Raw genomic sequence first — 21,835 nt, forward strand, 5'->3', positions numbered from 1 at the left:
GGTAGGAAAATTGCACTGAGCTACACCCCCAGTTCCTCTTCTCTCCAGGCTTCAAGAGAGTCAAGGAAAAGACTGTCACTGTCCTATGTACTTACTTATACTGACCTGAATTTTTCTTTCTTTTTTTTTAAAGCCAAACAGAAACCCGTGGAGATGTCCAGGTCAGTGTCCCTGTAAGAGGGGGTGACTTCTTTGTGGGCAAGGCTGGATTTGTCTGTAAGCCTAGACTGGTTGCTAGGAAGTTATCAGAGATTCTTAGCAAACTCATAAAGAATAAGGGCCTTGGGTATAAAGGGTGTGTGTGTGTTTCTGTCTGTCTGTCTCAGTGGAAGACTGCCAACTCATTACATACTTAGAATAATAGAGTTGACCTTTTCAAAAGAAATGGTTTTTTTTTTTTACAGAGCTGGAGAGATGGCTCAGCTCTGCAGGTACCACACACTATACACACACACACACACACACACACACACACACACACACACACACATTCCTAAAAAAATGTCTTTGCATCCTTTAACTTTTGCTTTTGCCCAGGCTAACCTAAAATTCCTGATCCTCTTGCCTCTACCTCCCAAGGGCTGGGACTGCAGGCATGTGGCACCACGACCAGCTTTTTGTGTCTTGCTGTGTAGCCCTGGCTGGTCTCAGATTCACAGCCATTCTCCTGCCTCAGCCTCCCCGGTGCTGTGATTATGAGTGTCTAATGGGCATATTTCTTCTTGCTTTCTCAGGATCTTCCTTTGATGGTTTTGTTGGTTTGAGGAAAAAATATTAATACATATTCTTCTCTTTTCTTTTTAATTTACATGTGAAGGCCAGCCGCTCCACTTCTGAACTCCAACAGCGAGAAGGTTTCTGAGCCCAGTGTGGAAGCCAACAGTCATTACGGTAAAGCCAAGGGTCCCTTTAATTACAAAAGGTTACCAACTCAATGTATAAGGCAGGGTTGGGGTAGAAGGGAAACCCTGGCTTCAGGCAGTGCTACCATTACCATCTATAACCAACCACGGGAAGATAAGCAGATAGACAACCAAGCAGCAAGGAAAGGTGGGACCTTTTCTGCTTTCCCCTTCTCTGCTTCATTTCTTTGGAATGAAAAATGGATTCTGACCCTACTGCTTGTTGCCTCCCTAGACCGAAATAATTAGGCGGAACTTGGGAGACAGAAACCAGATATTAAATTAAATCTTCGGTAACACATCTCAGATGGGATTTCCTCCACTTCCCTTAACCCTGCCACAAAGGAAGAGTGAGGGAAACATATACTGCTTTTGGCAGAGGCGTTTTTGAGAAGTGCTAAGACACCTTTTTGGGGTTTTTGTTTGTTTGTTTGTTTTTGTTTTGCTTCCCAAGATGGGGTTTCTCTGTGTGGCCGTGGCTGTCCTGGAACTCACTCTGTAGACCAGGCTGGTCTGGAACTCACAGAGATCCACCCCCCTCTGCCTCCTGAGTGCTGAGATCAAAGGCATACACCACCACTGCCTGCCTTGAGATGGCATTTTGGTGCAGGCCTCAGTGGAGGGAGGCTGCCCAGTGAGTCTCAGGACCCTTGGGTATGTGAGAAAGTCACTCAGAGACGGGTGTGATGGCTCACGCTTAACATTTCAGTATTCAGGGGGCAGACGCAGAAGGATCACCACAAATTGAACTCCATCTTGATCTACATAGTGTGTTCCAAGCCCAGGGCTGCATATCAAGACCTTGTCTCAAAACAAGCAATAAAAACAAACAAACAAATAATAACACTAATTAGCACAAACACACATTGAAGAACCACGTGTTCCTGAAGAATAGTATTTATAATATCTTATCTATAAGAATTTCTTAAGGCAAAGAACATGCTAAAATGTTTGTTTGTTTGTTTTTGTTTGTTTGTTTCTGTAGTGCTTGGGATTGAACCAAAGCCTCACACATTCTGGGCAAAGGCATTACCACCAAGCAAGCCCCACACTTCATTTTGTGTGTGTGCACAGATGTGATAATCCAGAGACACTGTTATTTTTAAACGGTATTCTCATCAACCCACTTCCCTAACCAGAGAGCGTTAGCTAACCGTCAGCTTTTGTATTTCAGTGACTGGTCCCCTCTAGAAAGAAGCTTCATTTTTAATTAGCTCACTTACATCAAACCATTCTGAATACTCTTGAACAAAAGTGCCCCTCTGTAGCCTCTGTAGCCGAGCTTTCTATGCAGGCAGTGGAGGGAGGGCCTACTGCATGCCGAAAAAGCTCACACCACAGAGAGATGAAGGAGGAGACCCAGGACCAGAGGCAAGGGCGTTTGTCACCTGAAGAAATTAGACTTTGCTTTCTTAGCAGTACTGGAGGTTTTAGAAGTTATAAGAGAGCAGGGGAGATGGCAAAGTGTTTGCTGTGTGAGGGTGAGGACTTGGGTTCGATTCCCCAGCACCTATGTAAAAGCCGTATGTGGCAGCAGGCACCTATAACCCAGTACTGGGGGAGGTGGATGGAATGAGCCCACCCTGTGTGCTCCATCCTGAGCTAGTCCAGCTGAGTCCGCAAGCTCCAGGTTCACAGAGACTCTGCCTCAAAAAAGAAAGTAGAGAGGGCTAGAGGGAGACATGTGACATCACCCTCTGACCTCCACATGCACATAGCACACTCGTGCACACACACAAAAGCACATGCATGAGTGAGAGCACACATACATGCTCTCATGCACTCACACATTCATGAATGGGTGAGAGCACACACACATGGGTGAGAGCACACACACACATGGGTGAGAACACACACGGATGAGAACACACACACAAACACGTGAGAACACACATATACACACATGGGTGAGCACACACACATGGGTGAGAACACATACATACAAATGGGTGAGAGCACGCACATACATAGGTGAGAACACACACACATGCTCTCATGAACTCACATACTCACATGCATGTGTGAGAGCACACACACATACATGGGTGAGAGCACACACCTACACACATATGAGTGAGGGCACACACACATGCTCTCATGCACTCACACACATGCATGGGTGGGAGCACACACACATGCATTCATGCACTCACACACATGGGTGAGAGCACACACATGCATGGATGAGAGCATACACTCAAACACATGCACTCACACACTCACGCATGGGTGAGAATGAGCATACACACACACACACACACACACGGTTACAGGAAACTAATTTCTGTTGTCACTCATCCTGACTGTTAATTTTTCAACCAGGTTATGATGATGTTCTTGGAAACGATGCAGTAAAACCCATAAATCAGAATAAAGGTAATTATTTAAGTATTGTATTAGAAACTTTTACATTAAAATAATCTGGCAACTGTGTGCTGTGGTGACACACACCTTTAATACCAACACTCAGGAGACAGAGGCAGGTGGGTCTCTGGAATCAAAGCCAGACTGGCTTACATAGACAGTTCTAGAGTAAGTAGTAAGACACTGTCTTTAAAAATAAATAAATAAATAAATAAATAAATAAATAAATCCACAGAAAAAAGAAAACGTAAACTCTGAGGTGTCTGGATAATTTCCCACCCCTATCTATATGTGCCTAGTGGTAAAGTGTAGGTGGCTGGGTTTTTTCTCCAAAGATGTTAGCCAGTGTTCTGAATGGTAATGCCTCCTAATCTAAGTAGAAACAAGCTATCATACCTAAAAACCAAACAAAGAAACAAAAAACCTCCCTGGCCCTCTGAGTGCTGTAGGAGGATGTTTCTCTTGGGTGGCTGAGGTGGAGATTTTAAAGAATTTTTTTAAAGAGAACTAACAGTAGACAGTTTTTTTTTTTGTTGTTGTTGTTTTGTTTTGTTTTGTTTTGTTTTTTTTTTTTGGCTTAAACTGTCACTTAAAGGTATTTTCTATTCTGTGCTGCCCTCTTGAGAACTGAAACTCCCAACCTGCTTCTGTGAAGTCTCTTTGGCTACACTGTTTTAGCTGCTAGCAAGAACTCCTAATTCTGTGAGGCCTTAAAACAGTGCAGATGCGGTCACATCTGTAATCACAGCACTCAGGAGGCTGAGGCGGGAAGACCAGGTGTTCGAGGCTAGCCTCGGCTGTGCAGCAAGTTCCAGGCTACCCTGGGATACATGTGACCCTGTTTCAAGAGACAGCAGTAAGGGCTGGAGAGATAGCTCAGTTGTTAAGCACTGGCTGCTCTGTCAGAGGACCCGTCTTCAATCCCCATGCAGTGAATGGCTTACAGTCATCTGTGATGCTGGTCCCGGAGGATCTGACACCCTCTCCTGGTCTCAGTGGGCCCTCCTGGGGTACAAACATAAAGAGTAGCAGCAGCAATAGCCAGAATGAAAGCAAAAATAATTTCCTGGATGTCTCCACAGAGCCTGGAGATTTTGTTACCCAGAATGTCTCATCTTTAAACACTTAGAGGCTGGTAAGCCTGGACCCACAGCATCCAAATTCATTTCCACATCCTTAAGATTGGGTGGGCCTTGACTGCTGGAGTCCATGGAGCTGGTCTCCATGCCTATAAACCTATTGAAAGTCCTCCCACACTCTACAAGTCAGAGAGGCTATGTACAGCATCTGCTGCCCGAACCAGTGTAGGGCTGACCAGAATAAAGGTCTTTAGCATGGTTTGATGCCTCCAGAGGAGGTGCTATCTAAACTCACGGCACTGTGATTCCTTTAACAGACCCCCAGAACATGGATGTAGAATACACAGAAGTAGAAGTTTCCTCCCTTGAGCCTCACCAAGGTAAGCAGCTGTCACCAAGTGAGCCGAGCCCACGTAAGGCTCTGGGCTTGGATGTAGATGCCACACAAGATGCTGTGTATGGTCAGAATTGTCTCATGGAATGAAGATGCTCTTCTGTAGACCTACTAGATGCACCTAAGTCTGGAGCTATAAAATTGTGATTGCACCATGAGCGTTTACTGCGGGCCAAGCAGGGACTAAGAGCTGAGCGCTCTTCTCTGGAAGAGTGTTTGGGAGCAGCCTCCCCATTCCACTGAGTGTTCAGGCCTCCTTTCAGAGGCCTGAACATGCCCAGATGCACTGTGTGACCAAACATGTGTCAATAAAATGCATGCTTAAAATAGCAGAACATGGGGATGAAGAGATGGTTCAGTGGCTAAAATCTCAGACTGTTTTCCCAGAGAACCTGAGTTTGGTTCCCAGCATCCATATCAGGTAGCTTATGATCACCTGTAACTCCAGCTCCATGGAGAATCCAGGACCCTCTTCTGGTATCTGCAGGCATTGCACTCACCTTTGCACAGAGCCCCTACCGATATCACACACAAATGATGATGATGATGGTGGTAGTGGTGGTGGTGATGATGATGATGATGATGGTGGTGGTGGTGTGGTGTGGTGGACAATGTATATGTTACTTACTTTGTTGCTGTGACCAAATGCCTGGCAAGACCAATTTAAGGGAAGAGAGGTTTATTTGTTTTACCATTGGAGGCAATGCAGTTCTTCATGGCAGGAAAGTATGGTAACTCAGACAGGTTTTTAGATACTGTGTCCAGGGAAAGCAATGAATTCTGGGTCTCAGCTACATTTGTCCTCTTTGTGCAGCCTGGGACCACAGCCTATGACATGGTGCCAACCACATTTACGATGGCTCTTCTCACCTCAATTAGTCCAATTAGAAGCGCACACACACACACACACACAGAGACACACCTAAGGGTAGAGCTTCTTAGGCAATTCTAAATCCAGTCAAATTGGAGATTACCCATTGCAGAGGACTTTCCTCCTTAGAGGGACTTTTGGGGAAAGAATAGAGTCCTCTCTTTCAGTGTGGCATGGGGTCTATGCCTTAGCTTTTTCTGTTGGGTATGTGGATCACTCAAGGGCAAGCTGCCTGTGAGTCTCTATCTGATTCAGTGCTGGGAGACAGACCCACGGTAAGTGGGTTACAGCAGCTACCCGAACAAGAATCTCAGTTGTTGCCGGGCGGTGGTGGTGCACGCCTTTAATCCCAGCACTTGGGAGGCAGAGGCAGGCAGATTTCTGAGTTCAAGGCCAGCCTGGTCTACAGAGTGAGTTCCAGGCTGGACCTGCCAATCATTAGCTGGAGACACATGGTGATGGCATCTTGAAGCCACCTCTTGTTCAATAATTTAGGACAAATTCTGGAGTTTCTCTTCCTTCACTTACTGAGCATGGTTTCAAGCACCCTGTCAGCAGTTATATACGTGAAACTTTCCAATCAGGGGCCATGTCCTGTGCTATCCGGTGCTGTCCTGTGCTACACCACTGGTACATCCTGTGATCTCTGGTGAGAACTGCCTCCAGAGGTGTGGAATGGAGACTTTAATGCAGCTTAGCTGCCGGGTGGTGGTGGCTCACGCCTTTAATCCCGGCACTTGGGAGGCAGAGGCAGGCGGATTTCTGAGTTCGAGGCCAGCCTGGTCTACAGAGTGAGCTCCAGGACAGCCAGGGCTACACAGAGAAACCCTGTCTCAAAAAAACAAAAACAAAATAATAATAATAACGTGCTTAGCTGTATGGGCATTGGTGATGTCCTGACTGGACCTGAGGGGTGGGGAACGTGGAAGGCCTTGTATTTTTTTTTTTTTTTTTATTTTGTAGTGAAGTGTTTGACTCATTTTGGAAGCTAATAGTGACAAAGACACAAAGGTGCCAGCCACTTTGCAAGACACAAAGGCATGGGTGTTCCCTCCCTGGCGAGCATGTAGTCTAAGCGGAAGCTGGGAAAACAAAGAATAGGTGGCACCAGGATTGTAAGTGGAGTGGTCTGAAAGGGTTGCTGGGTGTGTGGTGCACACCCACACTCAATCCCAAAGCGTGGCTGTGTGACAAGGGAGGACCAAGAGTTCAAGACCATCCTGAGCTACAGGAGACCTGTCTCCAAAGTATCCAGAAGGAGGCTTATGTGCCTGCAGAGACAGAAAGGGCATGGTTGAAGTGAGGACAGGGTGATGCTGGAGCACGTGGGGCTCCAAGGATTTCAGTTCTATTCTAAATAAATAAGGAAATGTTTCCGGAGTCTTCAGGCTGGAAAGTGGCTGGTTCTGAGTTCCTTCTTGGAAAAAAAAAACAAAAAAAAAAACTCCTTAAGGGCCAGGGAAGAGCCCTTATTTTGCCAGTGTAAAGACTGGAGTTTGGGTCTCAAGAACCCTTGGAAATTCTGAGTGGGCATGACGGCCCTCCTGTAATTCCTGTATTCCTCGGAAAGTAGACAGGGGCTTCCCAGAGCAAGCTGGCCAGCTAGACCAGCCATGTCCACCTCTGGCCTCAGTCAATATGGTGAAGAACTGTTGTTTATATTGATTCTATATTTTCTTCATACACTATATTCTAATCCATGTTTTCCCTCCTCCAACTCCTCCCAGACTCTCCCTACCCACCCATATCCACGCTCCTTCTTTCTCTCTCATTAGAAAACAAACAGGCATCCGTTAAAAAAAAAAAAAAAAAGAGGTAAAACACAATACAATAAAATGAACAAACCAGAATAGAGCAAAAACAAACAAAACAAAAGCCAAAGAAAAGCCAAGGAGCACAGACACACACACACACAGACACACACACACACAGAGAGAGAGAGAGAGAGAGAGAGAGAGAGAGACCCATAGAGGCACAAAGCTGGGAAATATTGAAGACTTCCAGTCTTCTTCAGACCTCCATACATACACAATCCTCCCAACACATGCAACCACATGTACATATAACATACCATACATACATACATACATACATACATACATACATAGAAACAAAAGCAAACTCAGAACCAGCAAGGAAACGGCCTGAGGAAGAACAAGGCCAGACATGCAGACAGGTGTGCTGTCACTGTGCACGAGATAGTGGGCACCAGCAATGGATGGTGTCTAGGTGCACTTTTGAGACTCATCACAGCCCATAGCCAGGATTGGGGAGCCAGAGTCTCCACATTTCTGGAGTAACTCCATGGATGACTTTGGTGTTTGAGGATGAGATCTGGTTTGGCCAGGTTAAGTCTAAGATGCCGGTGAGACACCCAAGAGGAGGAAGAGGACCCATAGAGGAGGAAGAGAGTCCCATAGAGGCACAAAGCCTCTATGGAGAGGCTACGGTGAGGAGCTCAGAGGCAAGCCTGTGTCAGGAGCTCAGAGGCAAGCCTGTGTCAGGAGCTCAGAGGCAAGCCTGTGTATGCTGCAACAGATGAAACTGTAGAGTACTGAGGACCAGCTGGCACTGGTCCAGCCTGGGCTTGGAATATCCTCCAATCATGGCATCTCGGGCTTGGCAACCCAGGTATCAGCTTTCTTTTTCCTAAATGGAAGTGAGGTTTAGAGGTACGGAAGGTATTAGCATGAGGTTAGGATGACAAGATCAGGGCGGCCCACACCTTCCTTTCTGTTCTGGATCTCGGCACTCTAACCTGGTGGCTTTAGACTGATGGCAAAAGTCCCAGGGGACCAAATCCCTGCTCTCTCTCTGTGCAGAACATCCTCAAGTCCCCTGTCACCCGGGGCTCAGTCATCAGGCTGGATCGATCCTCCTACAGTGGCCCAGGCCCTGGGTCAGGGCAGGCAAAAATCTGAGGGTTGTGCATGATAGTTACTAGTGTGGGAGTGTGGTGTGTGTGTGTGTGTGTGTGTGTGTGTGTGTGTGCTGAAGAGGGAAGAAGGAAGCATTGCTGCCTCTGGGAAAGGCTCCACTTCCCTTTCGTTGGGAGTGTGTCCTTGTATCTAGTGCTCTTTTACTTTCTTGAGGGTGTGGAGGGATTAAATAGAGGAAGTGGGGCAGTTCCTATAATAGGGTGGGACCATGGCAAATGCCTCTGGCTTCCCTCGCTGGACTCTGAAGCTGTCCCCTGCAACCAGGCTATCAGTCACATTTCCCAGCTTGCACAAGTTGCCGGGTGCCCAGCCAGGGCTCTGGGGAAGATTCTAGAATGAAGCTCATTTGGGTGCCAAGAGGAGCTGTGGGGGATACAAGTTGTGTTTACTTATCCCAACTCCTCCTTGTTGCAGAAAGACAGTGAGGAACTCAGGTCTGGACCACTGGTGCTGGCCCCTTGTCCTCCCCCAAGCAGGGACTAAGGCATTGCTAGGTGAAGAAAGAAGGGCTTTGTGTATTCCAGGCCAGTGATGACTAAACATGAGCTGGTACCTGCCAGCCTGGTCCCCTGTTTTCAAGGTCTCTCATCCTTCACAGTTGGCGGAGGTTATGGGGACGACGGGTCCAGATCTAACCCTGGCTGGCAGCTAACCAAGTAGTCATTGGGGATGGAGGAGGGCAGGAAGGAACTCATTAAATCCCCATTTGCTGTCTGTTTGCTCCAAGGCTAATTGCTGGGAAAACCCCATGACGTTGGAGCCATCTCCTTCTCTGTTAGCACAGAGAAAAACAGAAACCAAAATAGAGACCCATCAGGAAACGCCTCTGACAGCAGAGACAAACAGCCTCCTGGCCTGGGCTAGTCATTACCAGGCAGCTGCTGCCAAGGGAACATAAAAGGGGGAAGGCAGTGAGCAGCTGCTCTCCGCTCCTCCCTCCCCCCCTCCCCCACCCTCTTACTGAGCTGGGCAATATTAGGGTCGACCATAGACCATGGGCACAGCTCAATCTAGAAGTGGAAGCCAGCCCTGCCTGACTTGAGGTAGGCACAGACTGAGGTCCAGAGAATATTAGACTGTTGCCAAGGAGACCAGAGAGATACCTGGGACGGTAGAGTTCACAAGATGTCCAGACCAACCCCACCCACGTTTGGCTGCCCAGCCCTCACCCCCATCCCAGTTCATCCCCTTTCTGTCCTAGCTCCGTGTTAGGACAGGGCAGAGGGAGAGCAGCCATTCTTCTCGTGGACAACATCTGATAGCAGTTATCACACGATTATTTTTAGCTGTGTGTGTATATGTGATGTGTGTACGTGTGAGGGTGTATATGTGTGTGGTGTGTGTTTTGTGTAGGAGTACGTGTGTGTATGGTATGTGGCTGTTTGTGTGTGTGTGTGTGCATGTGGGGGGGGGGGGTAGTGTACACATGTCCCTGAGCAAATGCAGAAGTCACAGACTCTGATTTATGTCAAGTATCATGCTCTGTCACCTACTACCTTATTTTGAGACAATTCCCTGCTGATCCTGGTTTTAGGCTGGCAGCCAGCAAGCCCTAGCCGTCAGTCCTCTTATCTCTGCCCCTAACATTGCTGGGGTTCTGTGTGCCTACAGCTCTGCCCCAGATTGTCTGGGATTTGAGTTCAGGATTCCAGCTCAGGTTCTTCTGTTGGTACAGCACGTGCTGTTATCCACTGAGCCATCTCCCAGCCCCGTGGTATTTGTTTGTTGTTTGTTTGTCTGTTTGCACTGGGGCTTGAACCCAGAGCCTTGTACATGCTGAGCTAGTGCTGTGTCACTGAACCACATCTTCAGCTCATTAACACCCTTCGCACATCTGTCTTCCCCGGATCCACATTTCTTTAGTGGTTGAGGCCGCATGGGAGATGCGTACAGTCGTTGGATGGGTCTCTTGGTGTGTGGAAGGCCCCACAGCAGGTTTGGAGACGCCTGGAGTTTCAGTCTCTGCTTGCTTGGGATCCTGCTGTTTCTCGGTAGTTCTCTTAGGCAGATGTGTTTACATTGGGGAAACTGGGATCTCAGCTACTCTGCTGACCTCCACCTCCTGCCTTGGGGAGTCACTTAAATTCCTTCTGCAAGGCCTTCATCATTCTGGGTGCCCCAAGTTCTGTGGGGATGTGGACCACTCCTGGCCTTTCTCTGTCATACAGGATTTATACAATCACCAACATCCAGAGTCTAAAGAGGAACCTAGACTTTAGTCCCACAGCCTAGCCACCATCTCTCCACCAGTGTACTCTTTATTACATAGATGGGAAACCTCAGGAAGCGGATGACTGTGTCTCCGCCTTCAGTAGTTCAAGGTTGGCGATGCTTCAGGGCGTGGACTGGTGCGTTCATTATCCCTGCAGACAGTGCTAGGGATAACAAAGACTGTCTGAGCCGTGGGTGGGTGGGGTGGGGCATGAACTGGGCCTTTGCTCTACAAGACCTTGGGAATCCACCAAGGCAGACAACTGTGGGAACAAAGAAACTAAACATGCTTTGGGTAAATGTTACCAAACTGCTCTGGGGCAGCTGCTCAGGGCACAGAGAATGCAGATATTGGGGGTACTTATGCTTATGGCTATGGGGGTGATGTTTGTTCAGAGTCTTGGAAAAGTGGGGTAAGAGAAAGAACAGTGTCAGCAATGGAAGGGCTCAGGGTCCAGAGAAAGGAAGGGGTCACTGTAGGTGTGGCCTCACAGCAGAGTGAGAAAGTATCTTGGCTTAGTTAGCATCCATGTGGGTGTGGGGTCCCAGGCATCTGTAATGAGGACAGCATGTGGCAGACATCTCAGGCTGTCTGGGAAGATAGGCAGGGGAAAGGACTAGCCCAAACCCAGCCAGCTGTGCAAGGAGACTTTCTGGTCTCTCCTGCAAGTATCAGAAATCTAGGATGTGTTCAGGTTTTGTCTTGCTTCCTTGGGGTCTCTGGGTATATGTATGCATATGCATGAATCCATTGCCTGTATTAGTGAGTCTGGATACCGTGTAGAAGTGTGGATACATGAGATACATGTCTGTATGTATAGGGTATTCATACTCTGTGTAAGTGTATACAACACCTGTATATACACATCATTGAATATATTTCAGTATGAAATAAACAGATAGCCTTGTCTTCTATTCCAAAGGTCTAGCCCAGAAAATTATGACACTGGCTACAGATTCAAGACCATTCAGAGCTCTAAAAACACCCGTGTACCTAGGTGTAATGGTGTAAGTCTGTAATCCCGGGACTTGGGAGGGGAAGGCTGGAAGATCAAGGCCAGCCTGGGCTACACAGCAAATTCAAGGCGAGTCGGGGCTATATAAAACTGTCTCAGCAACAATGACAAAACAAACAAACAAAAAAAACAATGCAATAAAACAACACAGAACAAACTAACACCAGAACAGGCTCCAGTGTGCTTTACATAGGATCTGTAGTAAGCCTAAATGTTGACACCAAAGGCAGCTAGCTCAGCAAGCCCTGTCTGCAAGTGGCTGTTGTCCCAGCTGATCTGTATGGCTGCTGCTGATGCCAGGCTCCAACCCAGACCTCAGGATCCAATTCTAATTCTTAGGATCCAGCCTCCCAGACGGTTGTAAGGCTGTACATAGCCTAGCCCTGATAGTCAAGTCCTGGCAGAGCAGCTGGCATACGGTCTCTGTGGCGGGGCAGGAGGATAAGGTCACTAGGCTAGGGACTTTGGGTCTGTGCTGAGTCTCCCTGCAGGCAGGCTCTTGACTCAGTGGCCTGTTGACCACTGTTCAGTCTCAAGGAGCCTCTGGTTAGGTTCAGACTTCGGAAGCTAGGAGACGATATGCTCTGTGATATTTCTGGACAGGGCAAACAGGGCAGTAGTGGGTGGTGGGTGGGTACAGCAGTGGGCTAGCCTGGGGCTCCAAGGCAGCTACTGACCTGTGCCTGGTTCCCTTTCCAGCTCTGGGAACGAGAGCCACAGAGACGGTGTACAGTGAAATCCGGAGGGTCGACCCTAGTGAGTGAGGGGCCCCTGATTCTCAGAGTGGGTGGGCCTGTGCTAAAATTACTGATAGGGCCTTGAGAGTGGGCAGAGGGAGGGGGAAAGCCAAGAAAAGCATCAACTCTTTTTTGTTTGTTTGTTTGTTTGTTTCCTTTTGGTTTTTTGAGGCAGGGTTTCTCTGTGTAGACTTGGCCGTCCTGGAACTCACTCTGTAGACCAGGTTGGCCTCGAACTCAGAAATCCACCTGCCTCTGCCTTCCAAGTGCTGGGATTAAAGGTGTGGGACACCACTGCTTGGCAAAGCATCACCTCTTATATTAAGGTCTGACTCTGTTCCTCCTACCACCCTTAGGAATACAGAGGCACAGACAGTATAAGGTACTTGCCCAAGATCACAAAAGCAAGCCTAAGCACCCAGAGCTAGACTACACATTCCTGATCACTGAGTTTCACTGCCTTTGGTTAGAGGGGAGGAGTTAGCAGGACAGTTCTTCCTCTTATACTTCTGGGTTCCTGCCTGAGGCCTTACAAATGAGACCGAGCATCAAATGAGACAGGGATGGGCTGGCTGGGTTGATTAGCATGCAGAAGAGATCTAATGAGGAGTGACTCAGAAAGGAGATGGGGGTGGGGGTAACTGCTTAACAACAAACAGAAAGGACAGGTGAGCAGGGTAGTGGTGGCACACGCCTTTAATCCCAGCACTTGGGAGGCAGAGGCAGGCGGATTTCTGAGTTCGAGGCTGGCCTGGTCTACAGAGTGAGTTCCAGGACAGCCAGGGCTACACAGAGAAACCCTGTCTTGAAAAAAAAAAAAAGAAAAGAAAGAAAGGAAGGAAAGAAGGAAGGACAGACAGGTGAGCATGGTGGTACTGGCCTTTAATCCCAGCACTGGGCAGGTAGAGCTGGAGAGGCAGGCTTTGGTCACCATTGCCTGTATATATAAAGTTCAAGATCCACTTCCAGCCCTGAATGTCTGAGTCTCTTAGGTTGAAATTTTTACATTTCTAACCACCCATACAATGTTGGTGGAGGCTAGCCTGGGGACTCCAGTTTGAGGGTCAGTCTGTGTGTGCTGTGATTGTGCCAGCATGGGTCCTGCCCCTAGGGTCTCTCACTCCCCAGGCATCCTGGACTGATCAGAACAGGAACAGCTGAGAGACAAAATCCAGAAATACATTGTGTGTGCACAGAGGGTGACAGGAGGAAGGTGCAGTGAGCAGCTGGGGGCTGGCTGGGTGGAGGGAAGGGTCTGAGTAGAAGCTCCCTTCTCACAGTCTTTGATATCTTCAGTGGCACCCCAGGGCAGGCTGTTTGGGGAAATGGCTCATAGGGAGGAGTTTTGGCTCTGAAGCCCCCTTTCCCCTGAGAAGTTCAAAGGAAGGCCACTCCTCTAGATAAGCAGAAGGGTTTAGGCAGGACAACACTGGAAGTGGCCCGTGGAGAGATTTGGGGGAGTCGCAAAGAAGCAGGAAGGAGTTTGCAAGCCATGGGAGGTGTGTGCTGTTTGCAATCTCGGCTTTAGACTCTAAATTTATTTTCTTTTCTTGTATCATTATAAAATGTACATAAAACTTAATGTGTTAATCCTTTTCGAATAGTCAGGTGGCTAGTGTCTTTCCTGTCCTTTGATAGTGCTGGGCAGCACTATCACCACCTATCTCCGGAATCTCCATCTTCCCAGTTCCTTAACCAATAACGCCATCCCCACCAGATACCTCCCCCAGCTTTTGGTCACCACCATTCCATACCTGTCTGTGAATTTGGCCACACTCAGCCTTTTCATCTGTCAAATAAAGAGACCAAACCAGCAGGTTTAAGCTCTCTTATACAATCTCAACACTTCAGGATTCCCAGGGCTGCACTGGCAAGGTCAGTGGGTCAAGGCACTGTCACCAAGCCTGACAGCCCGAGTTCAGACTCTGTGATTCACATGGTGGAAGGAGAAACTGAACCCCGAAAGTTGTCCTCTGACCTCTAGATAATGAGCACGGTGGCACGTGCACCTCACCACCCTGATTAAGTGAATAAATGGAATAAAAATAAATAAATGCCTGGCACTGGTGGTGCACACGCCTTTAATACCAGTGTTCCTGAGGCAGAGGCAGGCAGAACTCTGGATTTGAGGCCAGCCTGGACTATAGACAGCCAGAGCTACACAGAGAAATCCAGTCTTGAAAAACAAAACAAAACTAGCAGTGGTGGTGCACGCCTTTATTCCCAGCACTTGAAAGGCAGAGGCAGGCGGATTTCTGAGTTCGAGGCCAGCCTGGTCTACAGAGTGAGTTCCAGGACAGCCAGGGCTACTCAGAGAAACCCTGTCTCGAAAAACCAAAAGAAAAAAAAAAAAAAAAGAAGAAGAAGAAGAAAAACAAACCAAAAAATATAAAAAATTTAAAAGGAATAAATAACCCAGGAGTGGTAGAGCTCACTTTTAATTCCAGTATTCAGGAGGCGGATCTCTGTAAAAACATTAAAGACCAGCCAGAGCCACTAAGCCAAGCCAATTAATTAATTGTTTGGATTTTTATTCCTGGCATTTGAAAATGGAGACTATCTCCTCAGTCTTGCCCCCCACCCCCAGCTCCGTCCACCTGGGGTATAGTCACTTTAAGGGTTAACCTGAGTCTAATCCTCAATTCACTCTCATCTCTCTGTCGACATTCAGACTCTATAGATATTTTCAGGACCTCCTGGATCTTAGGGTCTGCCTTTCTTCGTTTCTCTTGAGTTCACACTGGCCAGAATCCAGCCTGGACCGTCCTTTGCACCACTGTAATGGGAAGCAGGGCTCCCTGGCTCTGGCTCAGGTCAGACAGATGGACAGGGCGACCCTGGTATAGGACTACTACATAGAAAGTAGGCAGAGATACACTACAGTTAATCTTGGGAGGGTAGGGGCTGTGATGGGTTGGTGGCATCTCCAAACGTCTTCTAACTCAAACATTCAGAACCCACCTCAGGATCTGCTAAGTCTGTGCAGCCCGCTAACACCTTCTTGCCCCAGCAGCGAACTTAGGTAAGAACCTCTTAGGCAGAGGCAGGTGGATCTCTGCGATCAAGGCCAGAGGTTTACAGAGGGGGTTCCAGGACAGCCAGGGCTACACAGAGAGAGACCCTGTCTTGAAAAAATACAAACAACAACAAATAACAAAATAAAAAGAACACCTCTAGATCTTTGAACTTTGTCCTTTCCAGTCCCTACGTGGGCCGCTAATGCCAGCTTGTCCCCAGGCTGTTTGTGAGGGGAGGGCAGGCATTCCTGGAACTAACAAAGTAAAGATAAGCAAACTGTATGTCTGTAATGGCGGCATTTTCCGAGAAGAGGGAGTTCAAGGTCATAGTTCAGGTAGATAGAAAGTTCAACTCTGGCTCAGGCCTATTGAGACACGTTCAAATAAAGAGAGAGGTGGGGGAGAGAGAGAGACAGAGACAGAGACAGAGAGAAAGGAAGAAAGAGGCCAAATCTAGAGAGGCCAAAGGCAAGGAAAGATTATTCATTGGTTACAACCAGAACAAGTAAGAAACCGCCCTTCAGTAATCTGCGGGGGTTTTTTGATATTGATGGTTTAATCTCCAGTTTTCATGGAGGAGTGGGGCTGATGTTGTTGATGACCTCCCCCACACTGATCTATCTATCTATCTATCTATCTATCTATCTATCTATCTATCTATCTATCTGTGTCGGGGATGGAAGCCAGGTCTGGTATCTGCTAAGTGCCCACCCACTCTGCTCCTGTGCCACATTTCTGGGTCTTTCCTCACAGCTCAGATGCAAACAACCTTTCAGGATTCTAAAAGCTATTTTCCCCTTTAATTAAAAAATATTAGCTGGGCTGTGATGCACACACCTTTAATCCCAGCACTCGGGAGGCAGAGGCAGTTGGATCTCTGTGAGTTCTAGGACAGCCAGGGCTACACAAAGAAACTCTTGTCTCGAAAAACAAAAACCACTTTCATATATGTACCATGTTGGTGCCTGGAACCACAAAGGCTGGAAGACTGAGTCAGATACCCTGGGATTGGAATTACAGATGTTTTGTTGTGAGTAGCCACAAGGATGCTAAGTTCTGAACTGGGGTCCTCTGCAAGAGCAGTCAGTGCTCTTAACCACTGGGTCATCTCTCCAAGCCATTGTCTTCTTTTATATTGCTTGCCTGAGGTTAGGACTCACAAGCCTTAGTCAAGTGGCTCTAGTTGGGGTTTATGAATGAATCAACTTACCAGGAGAGGGAAAAGTTAAGTGTTTGTGTGTCTCTTAGTGCACAGTGGTGAACTGTAAGAGAAAGTAGGTCAGGCCGAGGCTGGATACATTTCTATCTGTCACTTAACTAGGACACTTAACTCTGGACTCCATTGACACCTCAGACTTCATGCAGGATAATCTGTGCTACACCTGAGCTCTAGAGGGGTTTGTTTCATGGTGGTGGCCTGCAGTGCTGGAGAGGTGGCCCCCCAGTGGCATGTCAGTAAGATGCCTGCTCACCGAGTCACACCTCCAGCTCAGCACACATTCACGGCTGCTACAACTTGGTGTAGGGACGGCAGTCCTGAAGAGTCTGGTGGGTTAGGAGTCAGGGAAGCTGCCAAACATGCCACAGTACAGTTAATCTCTCCTGAGAATTCTCAGCCCAGAATGTCAGCAAGGCCGACATGGAGAGAGAAGCCCTGGCTTAGAGGACACCGTCTTCTATGCCTGTCCACCAGGAGAGCTCCCTCAGACACCAGCTCTTGCTTTCTCTGTGTCCACCTCAGGAGCTGACCAGGGCCCCTGGTCCTACCTACACATCTGGCCTGGAAAAGAAACCAAGTCTGGCTCCCAGCCCCAGCTCCTAGTCAGATGGGTACTCCCCCTCCCCACCCAAGCATCAGCCAGTCAGCTTCTTTCTCTTTACCCCTGCTTTCTCTTTGTGTGGAGTTCAGACTTCCAGGATCTTTCCCTTTCATCTTCTTTTTCCAGTTCCTCCCCACCCCACCCCCACCCCATCTCCTTTACTTTCCTGTTCTCTAAGACAGTTCAAATTGACCTCCAATTCACAATCCTCCTATGGTAGCCTTCCAAACAGTGGGATTACAGTTGTGCGCCACTAGACCCAGCCCAGAATGTTTGCATCTGAGGGGCAAAAATCCCTCACCTTTCTCACACTCCTTACCGCTCCATATCAAGAGTAACTAAGCTGAGGACAGCCATGACAGCTGAGGACAGTCATCAAGAAAGAACCGAATCTGGGCATCATGGCACTTGAGAGGCTGAGGCAGGAGGATTGCTGCAAGCTTGAGGCTAGACTGGGCCAGAGTTAGACCCTGTATCAATTTAAATTAAGGAGGGGAGGCCTCTCTGCAGGAAGCCACCATGTCTAAGGATGGAACACCCTCTGGTCACTGAGTCCTGGGCTTCGTCTTGGCCTTTTCCCGCTCCTAGAATTGTGAGCAATACATTTCTGTTGTTTCTTCATTTAAAAAGGAAAGAATAGGAGCGAGGGTGGATGTGGGGTCCTGGCTAAGTCCCCCTGAAGGGAGAGAAGAACTCTTGAAAGTCGGTTCCACCCATCCTGTATGGCCCAAAGCCAGCTGGGCCAGCAGGCACTGCCAGGGTGGCACTTCCTGCCTGAACATGCAAGATCAGGAGGAAGACTTTATGCCATGCCCCGCCACGTAACGTTACCCACCAGAGAAACAACCTCCGAGTGGGCCCAGACTTGCCTCCTGTCAGTATTGTCTCCTCACATGCAGAGTTTTAACATTTCGTGTTCGTGTTTCTGGTTCCGGAGAACATGGGCTGTGCAGGGGAAGCCAGAGCGTGGGACTCTTCTCCCTCTGTGGAAATCTGGGCCAGGAGGTGCTGTTACGGCCTCCCTTGGTGTGTGGAGGCTGACAGAGTGGCTGCTCTGTGCCCAGGCTGATGTACAGATTTTTCGGGAGGCTGTGTGCCTTTGTCCCAGCTAGAATAGAAGAGGGCCCCCTTGGGGACTGTGGTTCCTGTCCCTCTAACTAGGAACATGGAATATTATATGACAGGGTTTGAAGGGGAGATATACTTGGGGAATGCAGGTTTTTATTTGTTTGTTGTTTGTGACAGAGCCTGGAACTCTTGGTAATCCTCCTGCCTTGCAGCTTGAGTGCTGGATTTTACAGAGCCAGCCATCATACAAGGTTCAAAGTTTATTTTTATTTCTTAGGATTTTTTGGGTTTGCCTTCTTTTTCTCTCTCCGCCTCTTCTTCTTCCTCCTCCTTTTCCACTTCTCTCTCTCTCTCTCTCTCTCTCTCTCTCTCTCTCTCTCTCTCTCTCTCAGGATAACCTTGAACTTCTGATCTTCCTGCCTCCACATCCCTTTACAAGCCTGTGCTGCAGTTTATATGGTACTGGGGGTCGCATCCAGAGCTCCTTGCATTCCAGGCGAGCACCTTACCAGCTGGACTGTACCCTTGACCTTGGCTTTCTCACCATGACCTTTACCATCTGTAAGAGCAGCACCAACCGCTAACCCACCCCTGTCCCCACCCTGCCCCTCCCCCAGCACCACTTGGGAACCTTCCCCCCTCCCCCCCCCCAAGAGCAGATGAGGCATCCATTGCTGCTGTTTCCACAAGACTTGGAGCATCAGCTCCAGCACTGAGTCACTGGGATGGGCGGGAGCCTGATCCTGTGCAAAGAGGCAAATCTTTCCCCCACTGATGCAGGCAGTGATGTGATCCTTCCATGCAGAGCGTCTGGCTCTCTGCTCTCTCACTCTCTCTCTCCCCGCTTTCAGGCTTTTGGCAGAGGCTGTGGGCACAATGGTGGCCTGGCAGGGCAGCTGGGCACAGTGTGTATTCTGACAAAAGGATGCGTCAAGATGGGCCTCACCTGGGAAAGGGAAATTGCTGGCCTTGCCCTTAGTCAGATTGGCCATGGATCTCAAGAGCCTGAGTTATCCTCATGCTGCCTCCTCTTCCTCCTCTTCCTCCTCCTCTTTCTCTTCCTCCTTCTCCTCTTTCTCCAGCCTCACTCCCAGGAATGGGCAGACAGTGTAAAATCAATTATGGGAATAGGTTTGCTGCCAAAGACATTGGCGACATTATTTATTTAAGACAGCAAAAGCCTGGAAAGAACCTCTTGTTTTTAAGTTTAGTTTATGTGTATGAGGGTTCTGACTCTGTGTGTGTCTGTTTACCATGTGCGTGCCTGGTGCCCAAGGAGGCTAGCAGAAGGTGTCAGATGCCCTAAGACTAAAATGATGGACAGTTATGAACCACCATGTGGGTACTAGAAATTGAACCCAGGACCTCTGGAAGGGTAGCCAGTGTCCTTAACCACTGGGCCATCTCTCCAGCCCCAGAACCTAACCTTTTAAAATTAGGAACTGGTTAAGCAATCAGCTGTGCAGCCACTTCACTTGATGGTGTAGCTACTTGAACAGTTGTGTTTGAGAAAGGTCATGAAAAGTCTTATAAAGCCACACTGCATGAAAGGACAAGGTGGGACATGTCACGGGCCTTGTCGTCCTAACTTCCCTGACCCTCCCCAACAGCTCACTCAGAACACCTCTGGGGGAAGAGTGGGAGGGGCCAAAAGTGGGTGGAGGGTGGGAGCAGAGATCACTTTTATTTGCAACTTTCTAATTTCCTGTTATTTTTTTTTTCCCTCTACTATTTAAAAAATCTTTTAAATGCCAAAGGAGCAGCCAGCCATGGTGCTACACTTATTTAATCCCAGTGCTCTCTAGTCAGAGACAGGTGGATTCCTGTGAGTCTGAAGATACCTTGGATAGTTTTGAATAGATAGTTCAAGGACACCTTGGGCTATACAGTGAGTTCCTGCCTTTAAAAAAAAGAAGAGCCAAGGTGAGGGTACAGTTGGTAGGATGCTTGCCTAGCATGTGTCAGGCCCTGGACTTCACTCTTAGCACCCCATGAACTGGGTGGTAGCTCATGCCTATAATTGGGAGATGAAAGGCTCAAGGTTATCCTGGAATACATACGAAGTTAAGGGGCTAGCCTGGGCTATATGAAACCCTGCTTCAAAAAAGAAAAGCAAGCACACAAAAAAGTCAAATGAGACTTCAGGGACTCTACGTGCCTATCTCATGGCCTAGAAGATCCCGGGAGCTTACCTAGGGACAAAAGGCCATTTGCAGATGTCCTGAGACCCCTTGTATACTAGTGTCCTGTCCTGTCCTGTCCCATCCAGTTCCCCCCCACCATGTGCTGCCTTGCTCAACTCCACCCGCAGAGCCAGCGTGAAGCTGCCCTAAGACCTCTGCATGCTCAGTACTGTGCCGTCTTTGTTGTGCAGATTTCGTGGAAAACAGATACTCTGTGAGTACACAAGTCATACACATGGAGCTTAGTAATAGCTCATAGGTGAATCACCACACTGAGACTGTTGGGAAAGTTTGAAGCCTTCCTCAGCTACAGAATTACTTTTCAGGACTGCAATATGTGACTGAGTTTTGTTGCTGTTGCTTTACAAAAGTGTTCTATAGAACAGTGATTTCCCAATTTGTCCAGGGTCTGCTTTCCACTAAATCTCCCCAGCATCTCGTTCTAACCTGGCTCGTTCCAGACCAGGAATGCTGGCCTCCTTTAGCAGTCTAAGCCAGTCCCAGTACTGATTTTCTCATCCTGTTTCTATCATTACAGCTCAGCCTATATAGGGACAGGGACCCTGGAAATCCTCCCACATAGTTGGAAATCTTTTCTGCTCTCTGAGTAAGAAAGAGTCTCGGGTGTAGTGAGTGATACACGCTTGAAAGAAGGCGTAAGCTCAGGGCCGGTGTTTGGGCTACAAGTTAAGTCCCTGATGGGAGAGGGAAGAGGAGAGGAAAAGGAGGAAGAGAAGATGGATAAAGAGAGGAGGGGTAGGGAGATAGGGCAGTTGGTAACCCGCCTACGTAAGGATCTGAGTTTAATCTTAGAACCCAGAGTGAAATTTTTCAGTTATACTGGCATACATGTGTAATCCCCATCAGGGAGAGGTGAAGACAAGTGGGTCCCTGGAGCCTGCTGACCTACTTGGTGAGCTTGAGGCCAACGAGAGACCCTGTTGAAAGACAGGAAGGAAGAAAAAAAAGGAAAGAAAAGAAAAAGATGAATAGTTCTTAAGGCATGACGTCTGAGATTGACGTCTGGCCTCTATACACACATGGACACACTCACAAAGGAACATTCAAACACGGGCATGTGCGCACACACACTCACACACACAGAGGGATACACAATAAAGGCGGGAGGGAGGGAGGGAGGCAAGGACGGAAGGAGAGGGGTTTAAGTTCAACCCATGCATAACCCACCGCCTTCCGGTTCCCAGCCTGTCTGTGGGCACCCAGCAGCAAAGGG

The 21,835-nt window shown here is 48.3% G+C and overlaps 1 protein-coding gene across 4 annotated transcripts in view; it reads left to right on the forward strand.

The window, feature by feature from the left end:
* The window catches only part of Pecam1 (platelet and endothelial cell adhesion molecule 1), a 60,257-nt gene that overhangs the window by 32,425 nt on the left and 5,997 nt on the right, over window positions 1-21,835 (forward strand). For 2 of the 4 annotated variants that reach the window (XM_076935597.1, XM_076935598.1), the window contains 6 exons: window positions 134-161; window positions 818-891; window positions 3,225-3,278; window positions 4,663-4,725; window positions 11,684-11,768; window positions 12,476-12,532. In XM_076935597.1, coding sequence (XP_076791712.1) covers window positions 134-161; window positions 818-891; window positions 3,225-3,278; window positions 4,663-4,725; window positions 11,684-11,768; window positions 12,476-12,512 — 341 coding nt within the window. In that variant the 3' untranslated portion in view covers window positions 12,513-12,532. The remainder of the gene's footprint in view (window positions 1-133; window positions 162-817; window positions 892-3,224; window positions 3,279-4,662; window positions 4,726-11,683; window positions 11,769-12,475; window positions 12,533-21,835) is intronic. The other 2 variants (XM_034507807.2, XM_034507808.2) reach the window with 2 other exon arrangements.

Source organism: Arvicanthis niloticus, chromosome 6 (assembly GCF_011762505.2).
Source record: "Arvicanthis niloticus isolate mArvNil1 chromosome 6, mArvNil1.pat.X, whole genome shotgun sequence".
Classification (NCBI taxonomy): Eukaryota; Metazoa; Chordata; class Mammalia; order Rodentia; family Muridae; genus Arvicanthis; species Arvicanthis niloticus.